The sequence below is a fragment of the Mobula birostris genome, chromosome 19 (assembly GCF_030028105.1).
Source record: "Mobula birostris isolate sMobBir1 chromosome 19, sMobBir1.hap1, whole genome shotgun sequence".
NCBI lineage: Eukaryota > Metazoa > Chordata > Chondrichthyes > Myliobatiformes > Myliobatidae > Mobula > Mobula birostris.
Window position 1 is genome coordinate 41,350,128 of NC_092388.1, and position 24,077 is coordinate 41,374,204.

General features: G+C 40.6%; 1 protein-coding gene across 3 annotated transcripts in view; it reads right to left on the reverse strand.

Moving 5' to 3' along the window:
• Positions 1-1,654: 1,654 nt before the first annotated feature.
• LOC140212549 (collagen alpha-6(VI) chain-like) overlaps positions 1,655-24,077 on the reverse strand; it is a 111,500-nt gene continuing 89,077 nt past the window's right edge. The window contains exons 24-34 of one of the 3 annotated variants that reach the window (XR_011889744.1): positions 23,451-23,513; positions 19,652-19,684; positions 19,517-19,553; positions 18,461-18,475; positions 17,873-18,366; positions 14,698-14,797; positions 13,054-13,722; positions 9,504-9,612; positions 9,361-9,413; positions 2,530-4,696; positions 1,655-2,439 (exon numbers count right to left, since the gene is read on the reverse strand). Coding sequence is in view for 2 of the 3 variants with exons in the window: in XM_072283506.1 (XP_072139607.1) it covers positions 4,521-4,696; positions 9,361-9,413; positions 9,504-9,612; positions 13,054-13,722; positions 14,698-14,797; positions 17,873-18,366; positions 18,461-18,475; positions 19,517-19,553; positions 19,652-19,684; positions 23,451-23,513 (1,749 nt within the window). In the remaining variant the exon portion in view is untranslated. Of the gene's footprint in view, positions 4,697-9,360; positions 9,414-9,503; positions 9,613-13,053; positions 13,723-14,697; positions 14,798-17,872; positions 18,367-18,460; positions 18,476-19,516; positions 19,554-19,651; positions 19,685-23,450; positions 23,514-24,077 lie in introns of all 3 variants that reach the window. The other 2 variants (XM_072283506.1, XM_072283507.1) reach the window with 2 other exon arrangements.

A 24,077-nucleotide genomic window follows, 5' to 3' on the forward strand; every position in this document is an offset into this window, starting at 1 on the left:
GCCTGGCGGTCTACCAACTCTCTCCATTCGTGTCTTCTTTCCACATCTCTCCCTGGCAAAAGACAGCAAATTCCCGGCTCCCAGACGCACAAGAAAGAACAACATCCCGTTCATTGGCTAACATGCCCTGTTATCTCTAGTCATAACCCAAACATTACTGCTACAGAGAAACCATTACCTTAGCAGTGGAACATTATAGAGAAGCCATTACATTAGCAGTGAAAACTAACAGTGTGTTACACTAGTAGCTGTGCTACAGCTGGTAAAAGACTACTAATGTGCTGGTGTAGATTTCAGATGGCCCTCAGTAGCTCTGGATGTAGAACAGGGATCGCCAACCCTTTTTATGTTATGGTGTCTTGCATTAACTGAAGAGTCCATGGCACCCAGGTTAGGAATGCCTGGCAACACATATCAAAGTTGCTGGTGAATGCAGCAGGCCAGGCAGCATCTCTAGGAAGCGATGCAGTCAACGTTTCAGGCCGAGACCCTTCGTCAGGACTAACTGAAGGAAGAGTGAGTAAGAGATTTGAAAATTGGAGGGGGAGGGGGAGATCCAAAATGATAGGGGAAGGCAGGAGGGGGAGAGATGGAGCCAAGAGCTGGACAGGTGATTGGCAAAAGGGATACGAGAGGATCATGGGACAGGAGGTCCGGGAAGAAAGACGGGAGAGGGGAACCCAGAGGATGGGCAAGGGGTATATTCAGAAGGACAGAGGGAGAAAAAGGAGAGTGAGAGAAAGAATGTGTATATAAAAATAAGTAACAGATGGGGTACGAGGGAGAGGTGGGCATTAGCAGAAGTTAGAGAAGTCGATGTTCATGCCATCAGGTTGGAGGCTACCCAGACGGAATATAAGGTGTTGTTCCTCCAACCTGAGTGTGGCTTCATCTTTACAGTAGAGGAGGCCGTGGATAGACATGTCAGAATGGGAATGGGATGTGGAATTGAAATGTGTGGCCACTGGGAGATCCTGCCTTCTCTGGCGGACAGAGCGTAGATGTTCAGCGAAACGTAGGTGTGCCTTTATATATTGGCGAGACCCGACGCAGACTGGGAGACCGCTTTGCTGAACACCTACGCTCTGTCCGCCAGAGAAAGCAGGATCTCCCAGTGGCCACACATTTTAATTCCACATCCCATTCCCATTCTGACATGTCTATCCACGGCCTCCTCTACTGTAAAGATGAAGCCACACTCAGGTTGGAGGAACAACACCTTATATTCCGTCTGGGTAGCCTCCAACCTGATGGCATGAACATCGACTTCTCTAACTTCCGCTAATGCCCCACCTCCCCCTCGTACCCCATCTGTTACTTATTTTTATACACACATTCTTTCTCTCACTCTCCTTTTTCTCCCTCTGTCCCTCTGAATATACCCCTTGCCCATCCTCTGGGTCCCCCCCCCCCCTTGTCTTTCTTCCCGGGCCTCCTGTCCCATGATCCTCTCATATCCCCTTTTGCCTATCACCTGTCCAGCTCTTGGCTCCATCCCTCCCCCTCCTGTCTTCTCCTATCACTTTGGATCTCCCCCTCCCCCTCCAACTTTCAAATCCCTTACTCACTCTTCCTTCAGTTAGTCCTTCTCAGCCTAAAACGTCGACTGTACCTCTTCCTAGAGATGCTGCCTGGCCTGCTGCGTTCACCAGCAACTTTGATGTGTGTTGCTTGAATTTCCAGCATCTGCAGAATTCCTGTTGTTTAGGAATGCCTGGGTCTAGAAATTTTGGCTTCTTTCTCTGCTTAGACACCGATTATATAGGTGACTGGCCTCGGGTTATAGTGAAGCCAATGGAAGGAAGGCAGTGATAGAAGTGGAATGCTGTCACCTTGAATGAGAAATGCAAGCTTGTGCAACATGGATCCATAATTATTACATCAGCAATCCTTGCAGTCGTTCAGAGGGTTGGCTGTTGGCCTTCTCTGAGACAACAGAATAATGTTGATGCCAGCGTAACCGTGTGTGCATGGTAGCAGTCTGAGTGTGCAGAATGGTACCCTGAGCATTCGTGGCATTATCTGAACATGTGTGACCACATTCAGAGTGTGACATTCATGGTGGCATTCTGTCTATGCCCTGGGGCAACCTGAGTGTGTGTAGCAACTGTCCAAGTATGAATAATGGCAGCTGTCTGTGGTTCCACTGGGGCAACTGGATCTCTAATGGTTTCTGCTTATGTTGCAACCAAGGCCAAAAAAAATGTCCGCTGTGGTCACAGGGTGTTTGTAGAGTTGGCCACCGCACCTGTCGTTGAAGATATGGGCTGTAAGCTCTATGCAAACATCTGTCCAATGGAAGGCTGCAATGACGTTGCGCACAGACTTACTGATGACCCTATTATGGATTTCATTGGCAATGCCATCCACCTTGTCCTGTAGGCTGCCCCACCACAGTACTCCTCAGAAAATCACTAAAAAACTATAGATGCTGGGAACCTGGAATAAAAATAGAAACTGCTTGAAACATTCAGTAGGTCAGTTAGCATCTACAAAAATGAAATAGAATTAAGCTTTCAAGTCAAATACCATTTGTTTGGGTCTTTGATCTGTAAGATTAGTTCTGTTCTTTTATCCACAGATGCCTCAGTCGTGTCCTGAATGTTTATAAAGTTCTCTTCCGAGTTGTCAGCAGCAGAAATCATCCTTGCTTGGCTCCGTCCTTGCCAATTCTTTTCCTTCCCTCAGCGTAGGACACCTGGATAGCTGGTGACTCACCATGTGCAGATCAGCTTACTGAGCTGACCTCTACTGTTCATGAAGACTGAGCAACTGAGCTATTGGCTGCAAATGTTTAAGCAAGTGACTCTTGTACTGTTCCCTGTCCAGATCGCCGTTCCTGATTTTGGGGTGGTTACAAGTGCAAGGGGAATTGTCAAGAGGTGTTGGGGGGGACTGCTGAGGACTGGGTGGAGGGAGAGAGAAGAGGCCAAGAATAGCAAGTCCATGTTTACCCATTCTTTAGTTTGTGTGCAATAAGAGCCTGAATTGAGAGGGAAATGAGATTCATCAGGAATGATTGGGTATGAAGAAACTATCATCTTCAAAGCTTTCCTGCCTGTAGCAAACTGGACTTCAGCAAGGCCAAACTATGACTGCAAGCACTTATTTGACCACGGGCATTGCAGTCATATTTGTTTCCCAATATTTAACTGTAGTTACCCCATATGGAGAAACCAAAATGCTTCTGCAATTGTTGCACAATGATCTTATTCTATGAGCCTATCACAGTTGAAGTGCTAATAGTGTGCAGAAGTTGTGCAATGAAGATATGATCTTATACAAGTGCTATGTAAGAGAGGTTAGAGAAGTAGTTGAGTGGCTGTGATTGTCAGTAGGCAGTGAAGGAGCTGTGTTGATTTTCCAGGTGAACCAGAGAACTCAGTGGAGATAAAGTATTTGAAGGTCATTCTCTGAGCTCATCTGCTCATGCAAGTTAGTGAACCTCTTACAGCACTGTATCAATGCTTCCATGGCAAGATTCTTGAATCTGGTCTCAAAAGTCTCCTCCTCCTGCCTTTTCAGTGAGTCTTTGGAGTGTCTCCCAATTACCTATAAATAGAAGACATCACTCCTCCTCCCCACCTCTTGCACTATGGCCTCCAGTGCAGCAGCAGAATACCTTTGAGCTTTCCCCCTCCACAAGGTGTCAAGTTTTGGTGATCACCCTTCAATACCAACCTCCAGCAGGAGACAAGTTGCACCTCTGCCATAAGATTGGAGGCTGGCACTAAATAGTGCAGGCCAACTTGTAGTGACTCATTCACTTATGAAAACATGACAAGGAAGCAATGATGCAGTCGTCAGTGGCTTATGCTGAAGACAACGTTACAAGCAATATTATTTGTTGCCAATGGGTTAGATGACAGGTTAACTTTGTACTGCGATCTATGAACCTCTTTTTGAGGACTTCTGCTACCACTCCTACGTATCATTGTTTGGGAATTATGGTTCATGATTTCGTTTCTTTGTTGCACCCCAAAACACAAGAAAGCTGTTCTACAGTTTACAAGGAAAATGCTGTATTGTTCAAACTCTAATAGGTGGGAGATCGGAGATTATTATTAATCATACACTGTTTTTCAGCATACATCTTTCATTTCAAGTAATTGAATCCTTTGCCTGAGAGAAATATTTGACAAAGAAGTTTTCAAGTTAATGATAATTGAGACTATAATCCAAGCGGGCAGATGAAGTGAAAAAGAATGGTCTGAACGTTTGCACCATGTAGCAATAAGGATTTTTTGACTCAATGTCAAAGCATCAGCATTACTATCGTATACTTGTACAGCTCTTTGTAAGTATTTACATGATTTCAAATATGCATATATAGAAGGATGGAGTTTCCCTGTTCAGAATTGTTGGAAGCAGACAATATAGTTCTGAAACTAGTTCAACAGTGTCTATTACAACTGAACATGCTTCTCCACTAACAACTCATACAAAAGAATTTAATTAACCTGATGTAATGTTTCATCACATCCTATGCTCAGTCACACCTTAACATTTTCTGGTGCATTTTACAATAGTGAATTTTTTAGACATGAGTCTTCACATTCCTGTTGTGTGTCAAATCTGTTGGCATTTCCTCCACAGCCACCATACCAGAATCGTTCACAGCCCCTTTTGTTGTCAAAGAACCACTTGATGGTGTAATTATGACAGAGCCCTGTCTCTTGCTTCAATGCACACATATCTGCGAAGAAAAGAAAAAGGTCATGCTGATGAATGATATAAAGTAAGAAAAGATATAGCAAATGCCTACCTTAAAGTTTTGTTAAATGCCGCCTCATTATACAGAAACAAAATTAACCGGAAATACTCTAACTCACCCTAAAATTAACCCTTACTCTAAACATGCATTTAAAATATATTTTGAAAATACCCTTTTTCGATGAACAAATGGAAAATTTTTACTGATTTAATGTATTTTATTTTGTGATACCTGTGGACAGCTCAATTAGTAGATAATTCCAAAGAATACTTCAGGGAATATTGGTTCTCTAAAATGTTGATTTTTGCACCATGTAATGCTGAACAAAGAGTGGCTGATTGTACCCTTCTTCTGGATTGTGGGGGTATTAACGGCACATCAAAGCTTGACCTGGATGTAAAGATATCAATCTTCCAAGTCTGGATTGAAGGAGAAGTGGATCTAACATTGCAGAAGTAGCAGAGAATAGCTTTAAGCTGTATGATAGCAAAAGAAGGATTCTGGTTGCCCTTTGGTTGAAATACAAAGGGTAGGCTAGATCGTCTCCAGAAAATTAGCAGTTAAGTGAACAGTCCTGACACTAAAATAATATCAAGGACAGAGGTTCAATAGAACAGATTGCATTACTTGGCTAGTTGTGCAGGAACTGGTGAAGGGAACAGGTGGTTGACGCAGAAAGGATGTAGCCTTATGGGTTGTTCTGTGGAAAACTTTAGCTTTCTGATTATGTGTCACTGCAATGTACCTGCAGGCCATTTATACCCAGTAGAATTCTGCATCAGCTTTGTCATCTTTCCATTAAATGTAACAATTTCTGCTCCTGGCCCTCTGACTTCAACTGAAATTGCCCTCCCGTTCCAAATCTCTGGGCACCTGAGTTCCATTCTTACCGTTGAACACATCTACATGGAGTGCTGTCACAGGAAACCAGCATCCATCATCGAACACCACCACCATCCAGTCTTGCTCACTTCTTACTGCTGCTCTCAGGAAGAAGGTACAGGAGCCACAGGACCCACACCACCAGGTTCAGGAAGAGTTATTACCCCCCAAACATCAGCTCTTGAACCAGAGGGGACAACTTTGCTTGCCCTATCACTGAATTGCTCCCACAACCAATAGACTCACTTTCAAGGAGACTTCATCTCATGGTCTCAATATTTATCACAAACAAGACGCTGGAAATCCAAGCAGCACACACAAAATGCTGGAGGAACTCAGCAAGTCAGGCAGAATCTATGGAAAAGAATACAGTTGACAGGTACTGCTGAAGGGTCAACTGGACTCTTTCCCACAGATGCTGCCTACCCTGCTGAGTTCCTCCAGCATTTTAATTTATTACACTTCCAATTTTTTTTCTCCAAGTTTTAGATTTGATCAGAATGTTTTTCTTTTTTTTTTGATCGTGTCCTCAGAATGGACTGCCCAGTCTCCCTTTTTTTGTTTTTTTTGTATAGTGTAGTGGGGTTTTTTTCTTCATTTAAAATTCAAAGTTTTTTCTTTCCTCTTTATGAACTGATGAGGAGAATTGCTGTTTTCTTTTTTTATTCTATACTATATACTAGCTTAACACTATGTATGATTTTGATAATGTCTATCTCAATTTCAAACTGCCTTGTTATTGATATATATATTTGAGATGATTCTCCTCTTGTTTGTATTTATGTTCCTTTTAAATCAATAAAAAGATTAATAAAGAAAGAGTTCCTCCAACATTTTGTGTGTCTTTCTTGATATTTGTCTCTTATTTATTTATTACTGTCATTTCCCTTTTTTCCATTCTTTTTGTATTTGGACTGTTTGTTGTCTTTTGCACGTTGGTTGTTGGTCCTGTTGGGTGCGGTCCTCTATTGGTTCTGTTGTGTTTCTTGTGTTTACTGTGATTACCCCCCAAAAAATGAGTCTCAGGACTGTCTATGTGTGTATTTGGTTAATAAATTTACTTTGAACTTTTCTTTTAAATAATGTGTAGAATTCTGGCCCAGTAAATGTAGTGGAATAAGCAAGGGGATTTAACCAGGCCTGAGTAAAGCTCAAGTTTTGTCACTTGTAAATCCTTTCAACAAGTGCTTTGTAAACTTTTGGCGATGCCATTTATCTTATACTTTTGGGCGCTTTACTTTTTTATTTTGTGTCTTCATAGTAACATATTACTTTCTATGTTTGTAGTAACACAGGCATTTTATTACTGCTCTTTCTAAATGATCAAATGGGACAGTTTCAGAAGCATTCTGAAGGAGTAATTAATCAGATATGGAGTGAAGGAGGCAGCACTGCAGGAACTGAGGAAGATTCAATGTCAGGGAACTGCATATTTTCACTATGCCTTTAGACAAAAGTGAAGGAAAATTTACTTCAAAAAATAACAGGAAGAAACTTAATACAAAAGTAACATTCTGCAAATGGTGGAAACTTGCATATTATTTTGGAACTGAATCACTTTAAAAAGCATGCTGAAAAAGGGGAAGACTAATAAACATTATCTCTCAGACAAACACAGCTGGTAAATAAAGGCAAACCTTGCACTGGCAAGTGAGCCACGTCTTTCTTCCGTTCTTCTTTCCTTTCTTCCCTCTATCCCGTCTGGCCCTTTGAGCCACGCTGTCCAGCAATTCGCTAATTAAATCCTAACCTAATCTTGGGGCAATTTACAATGATCATTTAACCTACCAACTGGTATGTCTTTGGACGTTGGGAGGATACCAAAGCACCTGGAGGAAACCCATATGGTCATGGGAAGCACATGCAAACTCCTTACAGGGAGCAATAGGAACTTTGTGATGATATCTTAAAGTAATGTCCAAGTAAACACTCCCAAGTGATATGCGCAATAAATTAGTATCACTAAAATATAGCAAGTCTGAAGACATCATTCATTCAAATGTATGTGACAGACAAAGGAAATGTGGATACAAAGTAGATAAGATATGCTATGTAAATTTTCCCCTTCCATTGTTATTTTGATTGCTCATAGTGTAACAGAAAGATGTTTCCTAAGGATTTAGACCTTGAATGAACATTAATTGGCTGATTAGGCACATGAAGACTTAAAGGCATTGCATTTCATTTTTTCTGCGTGTATTAGTGGTAAATCTTCATTGGAAATGTTTTTGTCAAGGCAGCTTCAGGTCTAGGACACCTGCTGTGCGAAAAAGCTAAATCATATATTATCTTTACAGATATTGAAAGGAATTGTAGCTGTTGAGTGTGTTGGACTTCATGTACATGTTTATCACAAGCCTGAATTGTGCCACCTGCCAACTGCTGAATAAATTATCACCATAAAGTATAACCTTAGCTTATACAACATATATTTGAGAAGTACAGTTACACTGCAACATATATTTAGCAGCAAACTAGCATCTGCTCATGTCTGTAAATTTGGAACTAGTTCCCAAAACAACCTCCAGTGTTCCAAGCCCTAACATGTTATGAAGATGTACCTTTAAAAATCCTTGACCATGCTCTCCCCTCACTGTTATTATCAAAAGGAGGTACAGGAGCCTCAGGTCCAACACAGTTAGCCCCTCAACCATCAGGCTCTTCAACCAGAGGAGATAACTTCACTCACCCAACACTAAACTGATTCCACAACCTATGAACTCACTTTCAAAGACTCTACATCTCATATTCTCAATACTTATTGTTAATTTATTATTATTTTGGCTTTTTTCTTGTTTGTATTTGTGTAGCTGTTGTCTTTTGTACATTGGTTATTTGTGCATCTTTGTTATGCGTGGTTTTCCATTGATTCTATTGTGCTTCCTTGTATTAATGTGAATGTCTGCAAGAAAATAAATTTCAGGGTAGCATGTGATGATGAAAGCTACTTTGAATTAAATTTACTTTGAAGTTTGAACTTTGGGGGGAGTTGAGGGAAATAGATCTTCGCACTTCCAGATTCTATACAAGTTCCTGTTGTAATATTTTGAAGCAGTAATGGCCTCACTCAAACATGGGGTGGCACTGTGACACATCTAGTAGAACAGCTCAGCAACACATAAAATGCTGGAGCAGCTCAACAGGCCAGGCAGCATCTAGGAAAAGAGTACAGTTGACATTTTGGGCTGAAACCCTTCGGCAGGACTGGCAAAGGGTTTCGGCCTGAAACGTTGATTGTACCTTTTTCCCAGATGCTGCCTGGCCTGCTGAGTTCTTCCAGCATTTTGCGTGTGTTGCTTGGATTTCCAGCACCTGCAGCTTTTCTCTTGTTTGTAGTAGAACAGCTGACTTGTACCTGCAGAACCCCGGTTTCAATCTTGTCCTATGATGCGGTCATAGACTTCGCACATTCTCCCTGTAAGAGTTTGGGTTTCCTTTGGGCACTCTGATTTCCAATCACATTTCAAAAATATGCAGATTGGTAGGTTGTTGGCCATCCTAAAATGGCCCCTCTCTTTAGGTGGTGTAACAATTTAATGGTGGAAAGATGGGTCTGGATTAGGTAAGGTTAGTGTAAAAGTTGACACCTGATGCTCGTCATGGACCCGGTGGACTTCAGGTCCCTCTCTATGCTGTATGCTATGACACAAAGCCTGTGCAAATTCATATACATACAGAGAGCACTTTCAGTAGACAGTGCACCCGTTCCTAGTCATAGTTTAGTACTAGTCATTATATACAAACCTTGCTTCCCCTTCACCTACCAGAAATGTTGCTGTAACTTTGGGGATTGTCAGAGTCATTCATAACAACCAACCTGCAATGGAGAAGCAATGATTCAGTCACAGAAAGTTCCTATTAACATTGCACAAAATCTATAAGCACCATAGATATTAGTGAAACATACAACTGTAAATTAATAGGTGGCTCTTCCTTTGCCTCTTTCACTGTCTCCTGAGCTTTTATTCCTTTGCATTCCATCACTAGATCTGGAGGGGGATAGCTGTTGATTCTAGCTGTAAAATAAATAAAAAGCTTTAAGCATACTCCACTATTTCAGTCAAGAAAAACAGTTGGAATATCTCTGTTAGTTCTCCCAAAAGACTAAGACCACCCTAAAGAAGATGGCACTTTTTCAGAATTTTCACTGCTGTAGTTAGACAGCTGAGTGTGGAACCTCCAGTTAAATTATCCACAAAATACTTTTAAATCTTTTACTGCAGCTTCCAAGAATTAAATCAGCCATTAAAGGATAACACCGATTTGCAATTAATGATTAAGTAATCAGCTTTTTGGAGACCTTTGTTTTTGCATTAGAATTCTCTCTCCAATTTCTTTTGTTCATATCGATTCTACTATTTTGAAATTTGTAAGCCATTAAACTATTCTAATTTTCTCATGGTGTTTCTTAAAATGAAGTGTGATCAGGCATGTAGGTCAGGGGACTGAAAGTGAACATTACTGTCCTTCTGTTAATGATCCCCAACTTCTTCCAGTGTACATAGGACTGGGTCATTTTACAGACTAGGTGGCTACCTGCTGTAGCTAGAGTTTCATTTTTCATCCTGAAAGACTCCAGGGCAATTGGGGCTGACTGTGGTAAACTAGAGATATTGAATATTTTATCAGAGATGGCTCTTACTTATTCAGAGATAGGTTTGGAACAAGGGAAGATGACATTAAATAAAATATGACAGTAGAATGTGTATTGAACACTTACAGATTACTGGTTTATATCTGATGATTTTGGAGGAACTCTAAGGAGAATTAATGAAGGAGTAAACTATTGGTTTTCCTAACTTAGTAAGAAAAAGAATAATTGGGACGACTCTGTTTTGAACTAGTAAGTGCAAACACATCTAATTTTCTTGTTTTTAATTACTATTGCGTGCCTACAGCTAGTTAATCATCCCATGACAGAGTGGTAGACTAGGACATCCACTAAATCCAAGGATACCAGCCACATCAGAGTCACTTAATGCAATACTGCCATCCAGTGTTCGATCAGTGGAATGACAGATTGAATTGCTGGGAACGGTACCATCAATTTGTCACTCAGATTCTTGGACTATATACATACTTTCTTGCGTGACTATGTTTTTTCCCCCCTCACTATTTGAATGTGTTGTGTATGTTTTGCACCTTGGCCCCAGAAGAACACTGTCTCGTGCAGCTGCGTCCATGTATGATTCAATGATAATTAAACTTGATTTAATTTTGACTTGAACTAGCAATAGATAATAGACAATAGGTACAGGAGTAGGCCATTCAGCCCTTCGAGCCAACACTACCATTCACTGTGATCATGGCTGATCATCCACAATCAGTACCCTTTTCCTGCCTCCTCCCCATATCCCTTGACTCTGCTATCTTTAAGAGCTCTATCTAACGCTTTCTTGAAAGAATCCAGAGAACTGACCTCCACTGCCTTCTGAGGCAGAGCATTCCACAGAACCACAACCCTCTGTGTGAAAAAGTTTTTCCTCAACTCCGTTCTAAATCGTCTACCCCTTATTCTTAAACTGTGGCCTCTGGTTCTGGACTCCCCCAACATCGGGAACATGTTTCCTGCCTCTAGCATGTCCAATCCCTTAATAATCTATACGTTTCAATCAGATCCCCTCTCATCCTTCTAAATTCCAGTGTATACAAGCCCAGTCGCTCCAATCTTTCAACATATGACAGTCCCGCCAGCCCAGGAATTAACCTCGTGAACCTACGCTGCACTCCCTCAATAGCTAGAATGTCCTTCCTCAAATTTGGAGACACAATACTCCAGGTGTGGTCTCACCAGGGCCCTGTACAACCGCAGAAGGACCTCTTTGCTCCTATACTCAACTCCCCTTGTTATGAAGGCCAACATGCCATTAGCTTTCTTCACTGCCTGCTGTACCTGCATGCTTACTTTCAGTGACTGATGAACAAGGACACTTAGATCTTGTTGTACTTCCATAACTTGAGTGATGCACTGGATAGGATAGTTTTCTTTTGTATACTGCAACTTTTGAATAGGGAAATCTAATAGCCATTATCAGGCAAATTTAGCACCACCTCAAGGTCTTGTAAAGACATTTTATTCTACACAAGATAAACTACATGATATACCAGCTAGTTGAGTGGTGTCATAACAACAACCTTGCACTAAACATCAGCAAGACCAAAGAGCTGATTGTGGACTTCAGGAAGGGTAAGACGAAGGAACACAAACCAATTCTCATAGAGGGATCAGAAGTGGAGAGAGTGAGAACTTTCAAATTCCTGGGTGTCAATATCTCTGAGAACCTAACCTGGACACAACATATCAATGTAGCTATGAAGAAGGCAAGACAGCGGCTATATTTCATTAGGAGATTGAGGAGACTTGATTTGTCAACTAAGACACTTGAAAACTTCTGCAAATGTACTATGGGGAGCATTCAGACTGGCTGCATCACCATCTGGTATGGAGATCAAAATAAGTGCAGAAGCTTGTAAAATTAGTCAGCTCTATCATGGGTTCTGTAGCTTCCAAGACTTCTTCAAGGAGCGGTGCCTTAGGAAGGCAGGCAGCACCAATCATTAAGGAACCCACCACCCAAAACATATCCTCTTCACCCTGTTACTGTCGGGAAGGAGGTACAGAAGCCTGAAGACGCCGGCTTAGTGATTCAGGAACAGCTTCTTCCCCGCTGCCATCCGATCTCTAAATGGACATTGAACTCATGAACACTATCTCACTGCTTTTTTATTTCTGTTACTGTGCAATACATATTTTAACTTAACTACTTAGTAGACATATATATCCTTAAAGTAACTCAACTTTATTCTCTATATTTATTTATCATGAATTGCATTGTACTGCTTCTGTAAGCTTAACAAATTTCATGACATACTGTATGCAGGTGATCTTAAATCTGATTCTGATTCTGAAATAATGATCCCATTGGAGTCAGGGTCTGATAAGTGCATGACTTCTGTTTACTGAAATAAGTGGACTTTTGAGGAACCCATGCCTTCTATCTTTTTGCTTTCCCACTTAGATTTTGATTGCTCTATTAAATAAGTAGGAATGACCAGTGCACCAAATTTGCATGGGTGAGAAATCATTGATTATTTGTTACATCAGGGCTAATTTTCTTTTAAATAACAAGCTCTTGCTTCCCACAAACATTTTTGCGTTCTCTTGTGCAATCCAATCATTTTAGTATCCTAAAAGTGTTCCACACTTCTAAACAATGACACATTTTGATTACTTAAGGATATGTGTAAGACACAAGGCCATTGTGTTTTCTTATTGAATTTGATTGCTTGTTTAGTTTGAATTATTTGTGCTGTAATAACTGCAAAGAATTTATTTCTTTCCTCTTGATATTACTGGGTCATCTCATGTATTTATACTCATTAACTACCAGGTATGAGCATTCCAAAGTATCTAACTAATTTTTTTTCTGCAAAGTTCCTCCAAAGCTGCCACTTACTTGCCAAGGTTTTCAGAAAAGCCACGGCAAACTTTTGTGCATATTCTATTTCAGTCTCCAAGGCTTTGTCCAGATAAACTAAATGTTGCTCAGAAGGAAAGCTGACAAACTCTTCCAAAAATGTTGTGTTCGCTACCCCTCCGAGGACCAAAGCCAATACTGCAAAGCCTTTACATTTAGCTTCATGTGCTACTTCCAGTAACTTTTCATCACCCATCTTTCTTTGGCCTGAAACTATTGTAAAGATAACCTTGTGAGTCTGCTGATTGGTGAAATTTAAGAAGAAATTTTTCAGGCTCCAATCAATGGTGCTGCTGATGCCAGTGGAGCCCTCTGGCAGACTGACTGAGTCTTGGATGTGCCTCTTCTTTAGCGTTTTTGTATTGTAATCCAAAATGGCAAATTCCAGTTTGTGTGGATCTTTCCCATATCTGAGTGTATAATTTGGAGAGTTTTGTACAATAGCCACTCTGGGATGAAGTTCAGACGCCTTTGGTTCTTTGGAGCTTAAAAATGTGTTAACCATAGAACTCAAGAAATGTTGCACAGCTTCTGAATGCATGGGTAGCATTCCTTCAGAATCCTCCACAACAAAAGCTAAATCCAGATTCACGGGAATAGGAGATGGCTGTACAGCTCCAAGACACAAAGCACTTGGGTCACATTTATCTGGAAAAGAAAAATAATATCAGTTTTGCTTCACTGTATTTTCCTTTATGAATTTGTTTAATTTACTTCACTGAAGCATTACAAATGATTCAGCTTCATTATATTCTGATGTTAATGTGGAATCAAATTCACCTTTGGAATAAAACAAAGTGAAACTTAAAGGAGGAAAAAGAAACAACTTATTTCTCTATAAGTTGGCCATGAACTTGGTTCCTTGGTGTAAAGCAAATTACTTATAATGTTTAAACATATCCTCCACAACCAGTAGTTACAATTGATAGATTGCTTTCCATGGTATTGAATGTTAATACAAATACCACCAGCAGCTCTGTGCATGGGATTTCTAATACATATTTAAAGAGTTGGACATTCGATTTTGTGGTGCGACCCTCTCACTATGGGAGCACAGACCTGTTTTCAGTACTTAATCCTGTTGTTGGGTTTGATCATTTTATATTAGCTAGTATTAAAAAGGTTGGTAATTTACTGGAACATTGAAACTATGAGCTGCTGATTTAGTTGATTTTAGCTAAGGTAAAGGTAGAGATCCAAAACCCTTAGAATGGTGAGGATAAAATCATTAAAATAGAAGAATGGGTACGTAGGTGTGAGGCACACTACAACAAGTTCCTATTATTGGGCAGAGTTTGAGAAGATGATGAAGAAGACGCTTAAGAAAAAAAAGAGAAAAACTACTTCATGGATTCCGAAAAAGATAATGTTTCTGCTTGTTTCTGAATCAATCCTCACTGATGATGATTGAAGCAAATAGCATTTATCAAGATTCAAGATTGTTTAATATCATTTCCAATACACAAGTGTAAAGGAGAACAAAATAATTGTCAGAATCTCAGCTTATCTTTCACAGTTCCAGCAATGGTATTTTCCAAAACTTCTGGATAAATTTAATAAGTTAGAATTTAATAAGTTTGAATGCAAGAGGTCTCTCATACTGTAATTCTTTTACCATCATACCAAGGCAAAGTATGCACTGGGCGACCCTGCTTAACAGCTTCTTGGATTCCTGTTGCTGCCTTGGCAGTACAACCACTTCCCCTGAATCTTCAGTATTAACCTTAGTTAAATGAATGGAAAGAAATATACAATTCAGGAAAAAAGTATTTATCAGTTTGATGATAGTATAAGCACATTTCTTTTACTCCATTAATAGATTGTCAGAATAGAAAATCATAAATTTCAGGTTACTACGACAAATTACTTAATGCATTTCAATCTAAATTAAAATAATTACTCAGTAAAGTATGCAGAATACTTAGTAAACTAATTAGTAAATTGTTATACATCAATGCAAGATACTATTTTGGGAATAAAATTGATTCTTTGCAAAATTCAAAATTTCTCCACCATAAGCAATGGATGCATGCCAAGAAATTGTTTAATGACTTTAAAGGCTTATTAGTCATGTATTATAAACCCACTGTAGCTTCCACGTAGCAAAGTAGAAGGTTTATCTTCTGTGCCCTTCATGAGTGTGCTATGTGTAAGGGATTGTGGAGATGGGGCAGGGATTAGGACTAGCGCGGGAAATGGCAGTGACATTTTGAAGGCAGAGAAGTTGAGAGCTGGGTGGCAGGTTGGGAATCATAAAGGGAGGCATGGTCTGTAATTCGAGGGGATAAATGGCATTGCAGAATGGTTTGGTAAAGAGGAGGATGTTAGTTGGGAGGGGTTTAAGCAGTAAATACAGCAATGAAGACTGTGGTTGTTGAGGGGTTAATTATTGGTAAGGTACTTTGTTGACAGATTGATGGTTATGGTATTTAGGAAAGGTTCACGTGCCTGAAAGAAAGGTCATAGTGAAGGAAAGAATTAGTCCGAGAGAGGGCAGATAAGTAAATTACTTAAAGGAGTCTGCTTAAAGTGGGTTCCATGATTGGCTTTAAGTTGAACTGAAATTGGATTCATTGACTTTGCATCAGCTTTAGTAGCCTGTATGTATCATGTTCATAAAGGTATCTGTGAGAAAGTACCAGAAAGCTGTCTTTGTGGAGTAACCAGAGGAGGCAGAATTAAAATAACTGACAAATGAACTCGAGGTGTACAACAAAACCACAGTAATCCACCTTCTGATTGTTGGGAAATCCAGACGGTTTGGCATATGGGTCACCAGGATCCCATTCCCACAGACCCTGTATCACACCAAAGCCTCAGTTCCCACACACCCTTTAAACTCGCTGAGCTCCTTGAACAACATCTTAAAGTGATTGAATTAAACATACTGTTCATTGGAGTGTAAATTTTAACAATATCCAATCATCTGGAAAATATGCCAGTTTGACATAACAAGTCCTGACCATGTTGGATTAAGGAGGTTGTACTGTTATTGGAAGTTTGCATTTCTTTATGCATGACCTGGCATCATTTCTTTAGGCACATCATTGAAGTGGCTTCATTAATAATTTCAAAACTGAGATTTAAAACTTGAGGATTCCAACAGAAGCAGAACAGACTAAAGAAATATAAGAATATTTTTTAAAAATTGAAGCCACAGTAACAGCTTCCCAAATTACTATCACTAGCATGAAAGACATCAACTTTGAATGTTCCAGTTACTAGTGAAGGGATGGCAATAATACTGAAAAAAATCTGCCCATAAAGGTCCGGTGGGCCTTGCATCAGAGATTTCTTTACTCAAGTGATACTTTCCAAAATGGATCAGTGACATTAAGCAAACTGAGCAGCCAATCAAAATGATGACATTAAACTCTCTAACAGGAGTAAGCTACTCAGTCTCTTGGGCATCCTTTATCATTCACTCAGCCACAGAAATCTACACACCCTCCTTCCCTTCTAACCTTTAATGCTTTAATTATTAAAAACATACTTTGTTCTTAATGTTACTAATTGAACCAGAATGAATTGCTGTTTACAGAAATGATTTGCAACCTCTATCACTAGAACTATTTCCTTACTATCCTACCTCAAGCCCTGGCCCTAACTCTAGACTACATTCTCTACAGTGAAACTTCAATTATTTACGATCTGACCATCTGCAGATCTTGATATTTCAGCACCTGGCTCACAAGAAAGTATTTGCTGCGTTCCCATCTGATGCGCCAGGGCCCCATTTCAGCCTGGTTGCTCCATTTCTTTCCATTCACCTGGTCGCCAGTTCCTCATTTCCTTCTGACTTAACTGGGTCCTGTTCCCTGTGTTTCCTTTCAACTTGCTGGGTCCTGGTTTATGTGCTCCCTTTCAACTGCTTCACGCACATCCTTTAAGCTTACCTGATTCATTGTGAAAGTTATTATAATACAGTGTAGTTAAAAAAATGTGAAGTAAAATATATTGGGATATTGCCTTGGCATAACATTTCCTAATCTGGTATCACAATGTCCCAAAATTGCTGAATTATTGGAGCTCTACTATCACCCAAGACTCTCAAAGCAAACAAGCATGTGAAGAGTAATTCCTTTTAAGGACACTGTCAGCATTTTGGTGAAAGTAAAATAAAGTTTGGAATGTAAGCAATGGATTGAGTGAAAATCCTGAAACCTCAAGCTTTCATTAAAAATTGAAATGCTTTATAATTAAAATTGTGTTTTTGAGTATTCTTTTGACAGACTTGCACTTTACATCAAACCAGTTTTTCAGGGCAAGAGGAATTCTTCTGAGGTAATTAACACTCAGCACAATATTAAAAAAATCATTCAAAGATGCTTGACATTTTCATTAGAGTTTAAGTTTAGAATCCACAGCAAAAAGTTAAAGTTCACATCAAGTCACTGCTCAAAGACTGGAATGTGATAAGTTGTCTGTATTTCTATATATATTGTTTCCATAAGTTTATAATAACTATAATAAATTTTGACAATGAAGTCTGACATCATTGCAACCAGCAATTCCAGGCCAATACAATAAGTTTCTCTATATTTTTCCTTTTAACTGTATTTTGATCTTGGCATTAATGTTTGTCATATGAATTAGTCCATTTTAGAAAAAGAGGGCTGAGGAATTCCATATGACGGAGTTAAGATATAAATACTGACAACTAAATGTAGGGCAGATACAGATATATCCTTTCTACTACATGGAAAAAATGGCCTTCTACATTCCTTCAAACATCAAGGTTAAGTACCCACTGTACACACTGTAAGGAAAGATCCAAATAAGGAATTAATTTTCTTACTTTAAACACTTTCTTCACTTCAGGAATGTTTTTGAATGAAATGATAACTGGCATGATATTTGCAGCACTGAACAGTGTAGCAGCTACAGCAATGGACTCTGTGTCTTTGGATGCTCCATTAGTGAGAAAGACAGCTATTTTCTTCACAAGGACACCATTACGAACACGTTTAAAAGTATTTCTGGCCACACACTGCATACTTTTGCCCATATTCCGTTTCTTGCTTGATCGTTCATGACCCAGTTCTTCAATTTTTCTCAGAAGTAGCTGCTTTTTCCTAAAATCTGAAAATCGAATGTAAGGTTTTGCTTCGTTATGGTACGTAAGGACAGCCACACGGGCACCTGTTGGACAGTTGTTTTCAGCAATATTGATGCCATTCAGCAAATTAATCACAATTTTCTTCATTCTTTCAAACATAGGAGGAGTGACATCTGAAGATGAGTCCAGAGCGAAGGCTAGCTCCGTGGGGTAGACTGGGCATGCTCCACTTCCTGCAAGAATGAACAAGCAATGAGTCAATAAGGACATCATTTAAGTAAAAGGCTTAATCTACAGTTGTGGTAATAATCAATGAAGCTTACTTACTTGCTGAACAGCAAGCTGGAGGAAACAAAGTAATGAAGAGAATTAATAGAAATTAGGGCATGTGATTAAACTTCCTTCAATTTTTATTCATTAACTCATAGAGTTAGACAGCATGGAAACAGGCCACTTGGCCCAAATCAACAATGTCATCCGAAGTGTCATGTTGAGCTGGTCCCATTTGCCCGCATTTGGCCCATATTCTTGTAAACCTTTCCTATCCACATATCTGTCCAAATGTCTTGTAAATGTTGTAATTGTATCCACCTCTACCAATTCCTTTGATAACTTGCTCCGTATACCCATCACCCTCTGCATGATAAACCTAAATCTCAAGGACCCTTTTAAATCTTTCCACTTTCTTCTTAAAACCCATGCCCTCAAATTTTAGATTCCTAGCAATTCAAAAACTGTAAGTTAACTAAACCTTAGCTCTCCATAGTTCCTCTTCTGGTTAGAACCTGGTGCAAGCTGTTAGGGATGTCTCCTCAGAAGCAGTATCAGGAAATAGTCCCAACTCCATAAATGCAGGTCTCCTGCACTTTGAGAGACCTGGACTTCCGATGCCTAACAGGGTTTTGTGAAAAAGAGCACCTTCTCCCTGATCTGATGTTCTTCACTTACTCTGATTGCTCTATAAATGTGGCAGTGAGTTCCAGCAGGGATTAAAGCATAGAGTACCTCCTCTTTAAGAAATGTAGGGTCGATTTCAACAGATGGCCATTTTTAGCACGAACATTTGTTCCTGAAGTCATTCCTTGCAATTGTGTGCCAATGTGAAACTCCACATGATCGGTACTAATTAAATGCACAAATTATTGCATGAGCTGCACTCATGATATCTGTGTGCCTGGTGAGGTTTTGTGCAAACTGACAGAGTCCTTACGAACCCTAGATTGGAGCATCCTTTCCGAAAAACTTCGAAATTCCATCCCTTTGCTTTAGGGAAGCCTCTACATTGTGACACTATGACAAAATCTGTTGGTTGGATTAGCAACTGCTTTGAAGTGTAATTAAAATTGAACCAACAGATTTGAAGCTTTTAATACAGATACTCACGGCAGGTTGCTCGTACTGCCTTTATAAGATCACATGGCTGTAATGAAATAATGGAATTTAAGACTTTAAGAATATTAAACAAAATATATCAATAAATGTCAGCACTGTTAACTGTTCCTTTATATGGTTACCTACCAACATCATTACACCTGATGGTCCCTTGAGGCCCTACAATGAATAAAAAGAATGAGTTGTACTGCAAAACTGGATAATCTGCCTATACTTTTCAGAAGTACAAGGTGGAGTTCTGATTAATATCACTCATCTGTGAAAGTTAAAGTTTCCAAACAATAAAAGCAAAATTAATGGTGTTTAAGCTGTTTCACCAGAAAAGCATCCAAGATGTTTGCCCATGAGAAAGACATCATATGCTGTAACTTTCTATGTTTCTGTGAAGAGAGCTGGATTGACATCAGATACAAAGGCAGATTATCCTGATATCTAAGGGAAACTCTGGCTTTTGCAGTTTTAAGATCAAGGAAATGAAAGCCATGAAATAGAACAACCAGAATTCAGCAGTGACAATATGGAAATGAAAATGTCTTTTCCATTGTTGTTGGGGGACTGTGAGAAGATTTCTCTCAGCTGACGACTGAGGCAATGCTTAATTTGGTTCAGATGCTCTTGCCTCTTGCCCTATGCTTTCCAAATGCTTTACATTTCTACATTAAATTTGTATAGCTCCTGAGTGGCAACTGTGCCAAGGAGACCTCTGAGTATGTAATGGATAATTTACCTATAAAAACCTCTTAATTCAATCAGGTGATGAACACACAGACAAAACAATAAACACAAGAGATGCTGCAGTTGCTGGAAGTCTTGAGCAACACACACTAAATGCTGGAGGAACTCAGCAAGTCAGGCAGCATCTATGGAGAGGAATTGACAGGCAAAGTTTCGGCCGAGACCCTTCATCAGGACTGGAAAGGACGGGGCAGAAGCCAAAATAATAAGGCGGTGGAAGTGGATGGAGTCCCAGCTGGCTGGGACAAGGAGGTCAAGGACCGACATGTTAGAATGGGAGTTGGAAGTCGAATTGAAATGGGTGGCCACTGGGAAATCTTGCCTTTTGTGGTGGAAGGAGCAAAGGTGGTCAACGAAATGGTCTCCCAGTCTCAGTTGGGTTTCATCTATGTAGAGGACACTGCACAGGGAGTACCGGATATAGTTCATGGCTTCACCTACTGCCAAAATGAGGCCATACTCAGTTTCCTTTTTTAAAATTATTTATTCATTTACAGGATGTGGGCATTGCCAGCTAAGCCAGCATTTACCACATTGCTCTGGGTCTGGAGTAATATATCGGCCAGACCAGGTAAGGACGGCAAGATTCCTCCCCTAAAGGACGTTCGTGAACCTCTTGTTTTTAGGACAACTGACATGGTTTCATGGTGATCAGCTATTTTTTATTGAATTCAAATTCACATTATTGATCCAGTGGTGATTACCAGTATGCCCAATCTTCCCAGCTGATGTTTAGGGAAACATCAAGTCATATTCAGACTGGTTAGCGTCCAACCTCATGACATGAACATTGATTTCTCTAACCTCGGTAATTTCCCCTCATCACCTCCCACACCCTTCTTTCTTTTTTCATTCCCCACTCTGGTTCCCTTCTTTTCTCTTCACCTACCCATCAGTGCCCTCTGGCACTTCTTCTTCTCCTTCCCTTTCTTCCATGATCCACTGTTGTCTCCTACCAAATTCAATCTTCTTCAGCCTTTTACCTCTTCCACCTTCCTCTCAGCTTCTTACCTTCTCCCATCACCTCCATCCTCACCCACCCACCTTCCTCCTCCCCTGTTTTCACCTATCACCTGCCAGTTTTCAGTTTGTCCCCTTCTCCTACCTTCTTCTCCTGGCTTCTACTCTCCTTGTTTTCAGTCCTGATTGAAGGACCTCAGCCTGAAACATCAACTGTTTATTTTCCTCCATAGACGCTGCCTGGCTCACTGAGTTCCTACAGCATTTTGTGTGTATGTGTGTTGAATCAGAAAAATGAACTCTGTTTTCCTTTACATTAACCACATACTGTTGTTTATATTTTTTCACCTCCCCCCGATCCTGTGCTGAAGATGATGTTATATGATAGCCAAAATTCCAACAACCCGTTGACAACTGGAGGAATGTCTTCACCATAGACAATGTCATAGTCACCTGACCATCATTGATACGCTCCTTCAGGATCACTGTATCTGAAGCAGTAAGCCTTGCTCAAGCAACACACATCAAAATTGCTGGTGAACGCAGCAGGCCAGGCAGCATCCCTAGGAAGAGGTACAGTCAACGTTTCAGGCCGAGACCCTTCGTCAGGACTAACTGAAGGAAGAGTTAGTAAGAGATTTGAAAGTGGGAGGGGGAGGGGGAGATCTGAAATGATAGGAGAAGACAGGAGGGGGAGGGATAGAGCCAAGAGCTGGACAGGTGATTGGCAAAAGGGATATGAGAGGATCATGGGACAGGAGGTCCGGGGAGAAAGACGGGGGGGGGTGCGGAACCAGAGGATGGGCAAGGGGTATAGTCAGAGGGACAGAGGGAGAAAAAGGAGAGTGAGAGAAAGAAAGTGTGTATAAAAATAAATAACAGATGAGGTACGAGGGGGAGGTGGGGCATTAGCGGAAGTTAGAGAAGTCGATGTTCATGCCATCAGGTTGGAGGCTACCCAGCCGGAATATAAGGTGTTGTTTCTCCAACCTGAGTGTGACTTCATCTTTACAGTAGAGGAGGCCGTGGATAGACATGTCAGAATGGGAATGGGATGTGGAATTAAAATGTGTGGCCACTGGGAGATTCTGCTTTCTCTGGCGGACAGAGCGTAGGTGTTCAGCAAAGCGGTCTCCCAGTCTGCGTCGGGTCTCGCCAATATATAAAAGGCCACATCGGGAGCACCGGACACAGTATATCACCACACTCAGGTTGGAGGAACAACACCTTATATTCCGTCTGGGTAGCCTCCAACCTGATGGCATGAACATTGACTTCTCTAAGTTTCGCTAATGCCCCACTTCCCCCTCGTACCCCATCCGTTATTTATATACACATTCTTTCTCTCTCTCTCCTTTTTCTCCCTCTGTCCCTCTGACTATACCCCTTGCCCATCTTCTGGGCTTTCCCCCCCTCCCACTTTTCCTTCTCCCTGGGCCTCCTGTCCCGTGATCCTCTCATATCCCTTTTGCCAATCAACTGTCCAGCTCTTGGCTCCATCCCTCCCCCTCCTGTCTTCTCCTATCATTTTGGATCTCCCCCTCCCCCTCCCACTTTCAAATCTCTTACTAACTCTTCCTTCAGTTAGTCCTGACGAAGGGTCTCGGCCTGAAACGTCGACTGCACCTCTTCCTAGAGATGCTGCCTGGCCTGCTGCATTCACCAGCAACTTTGATGTGTGTTGCTTGAATTTCCAGCATCTGCAGATTTCCTGTTGTAAGCCTTGCTCAAGCCTATTTCTATTCATAGGATGTAAATTGCTGTTGTTATTGGTAGATTTTTGTTGAAACTTCAGTCTGTAACTGTTCTTTCACAAAAACATACTAAGCTGCTTTGTAGACAGTGGGGAAAAAAGGAGAACAAACCGAAAAAAGGTTATAAAACAAGAAGTGACCAAAAGCTTATTAAGTTGGTGGCTGTAAGGAAGCTTTTAAGCAGGGAACTGAGATAAATAAACTTAGTAAAGGAAGTGGACTTATGGAATTTAGACAGCTACAGGTACCAAATTTTAAAATTCAGTTATTCACTGATTGCTGTTGACTAATTATTTGAAATTTCATTTTAAAACATATAACTGATGTGCAGGTAATGCAGCTGTATAATGCTCGAGAAAGTAGTTTTAACTTTGTACCAGCGATTGTAAAACACACCATGACATTTGTGTGAAATACTGGAGAATCTAGTGTAATGACAACTTGAAACTAAATGATCAAATATCTCACTATCTTACCTTTCGTCCAGGATTTCCTACCACTCCTGGCTCGCCGAGATCTCCAGGATCACCAGCATGACCCTGACAGGAATGAGCACGTCACATTAGTTTGGAGGAATCTTATCAAGGGATAATTCACACTATTTTCATACTTCACTCCCTGGATAACAATTCACAAAAGGAAGTACTTCCAGCTACTCAAAGCCCAGCCTCAGGGTTTGAGAGCTGAACTATGCCTGGATTCACTGTAGGAACCTGAGAGTTTCGTGGTGTGCTTGCTCCAAGAGATAGATGTGTTCCAGGGTCCGTGAGAATGATGAACAAGTGCCCACCCCTCATGGGAGGAAGAAACAAAGCAAGTGCAGGAATCCACTGGACACATGACAGTCTCAAACATGCTTCAATCAGTAGGTATTCCTGGGGGAGGAGGGGCCTAATGCTGGTGATCATGACAATGCTTTATTCGAGGGCAGTCATTTTGCACAAGAGAGGAGTGATCAATGAGATTCAATAGTTAGGGAGCACCCTAACTCAATAAGTAGGATGGCCTAAGTCTGCTCTTATGTCTAATGATGTTTTTGTCAAAGGTTATGAAGAGAAGGCAGGAGAATGGTGTTGAGAGGGATAATAAATCAGCCACGATGG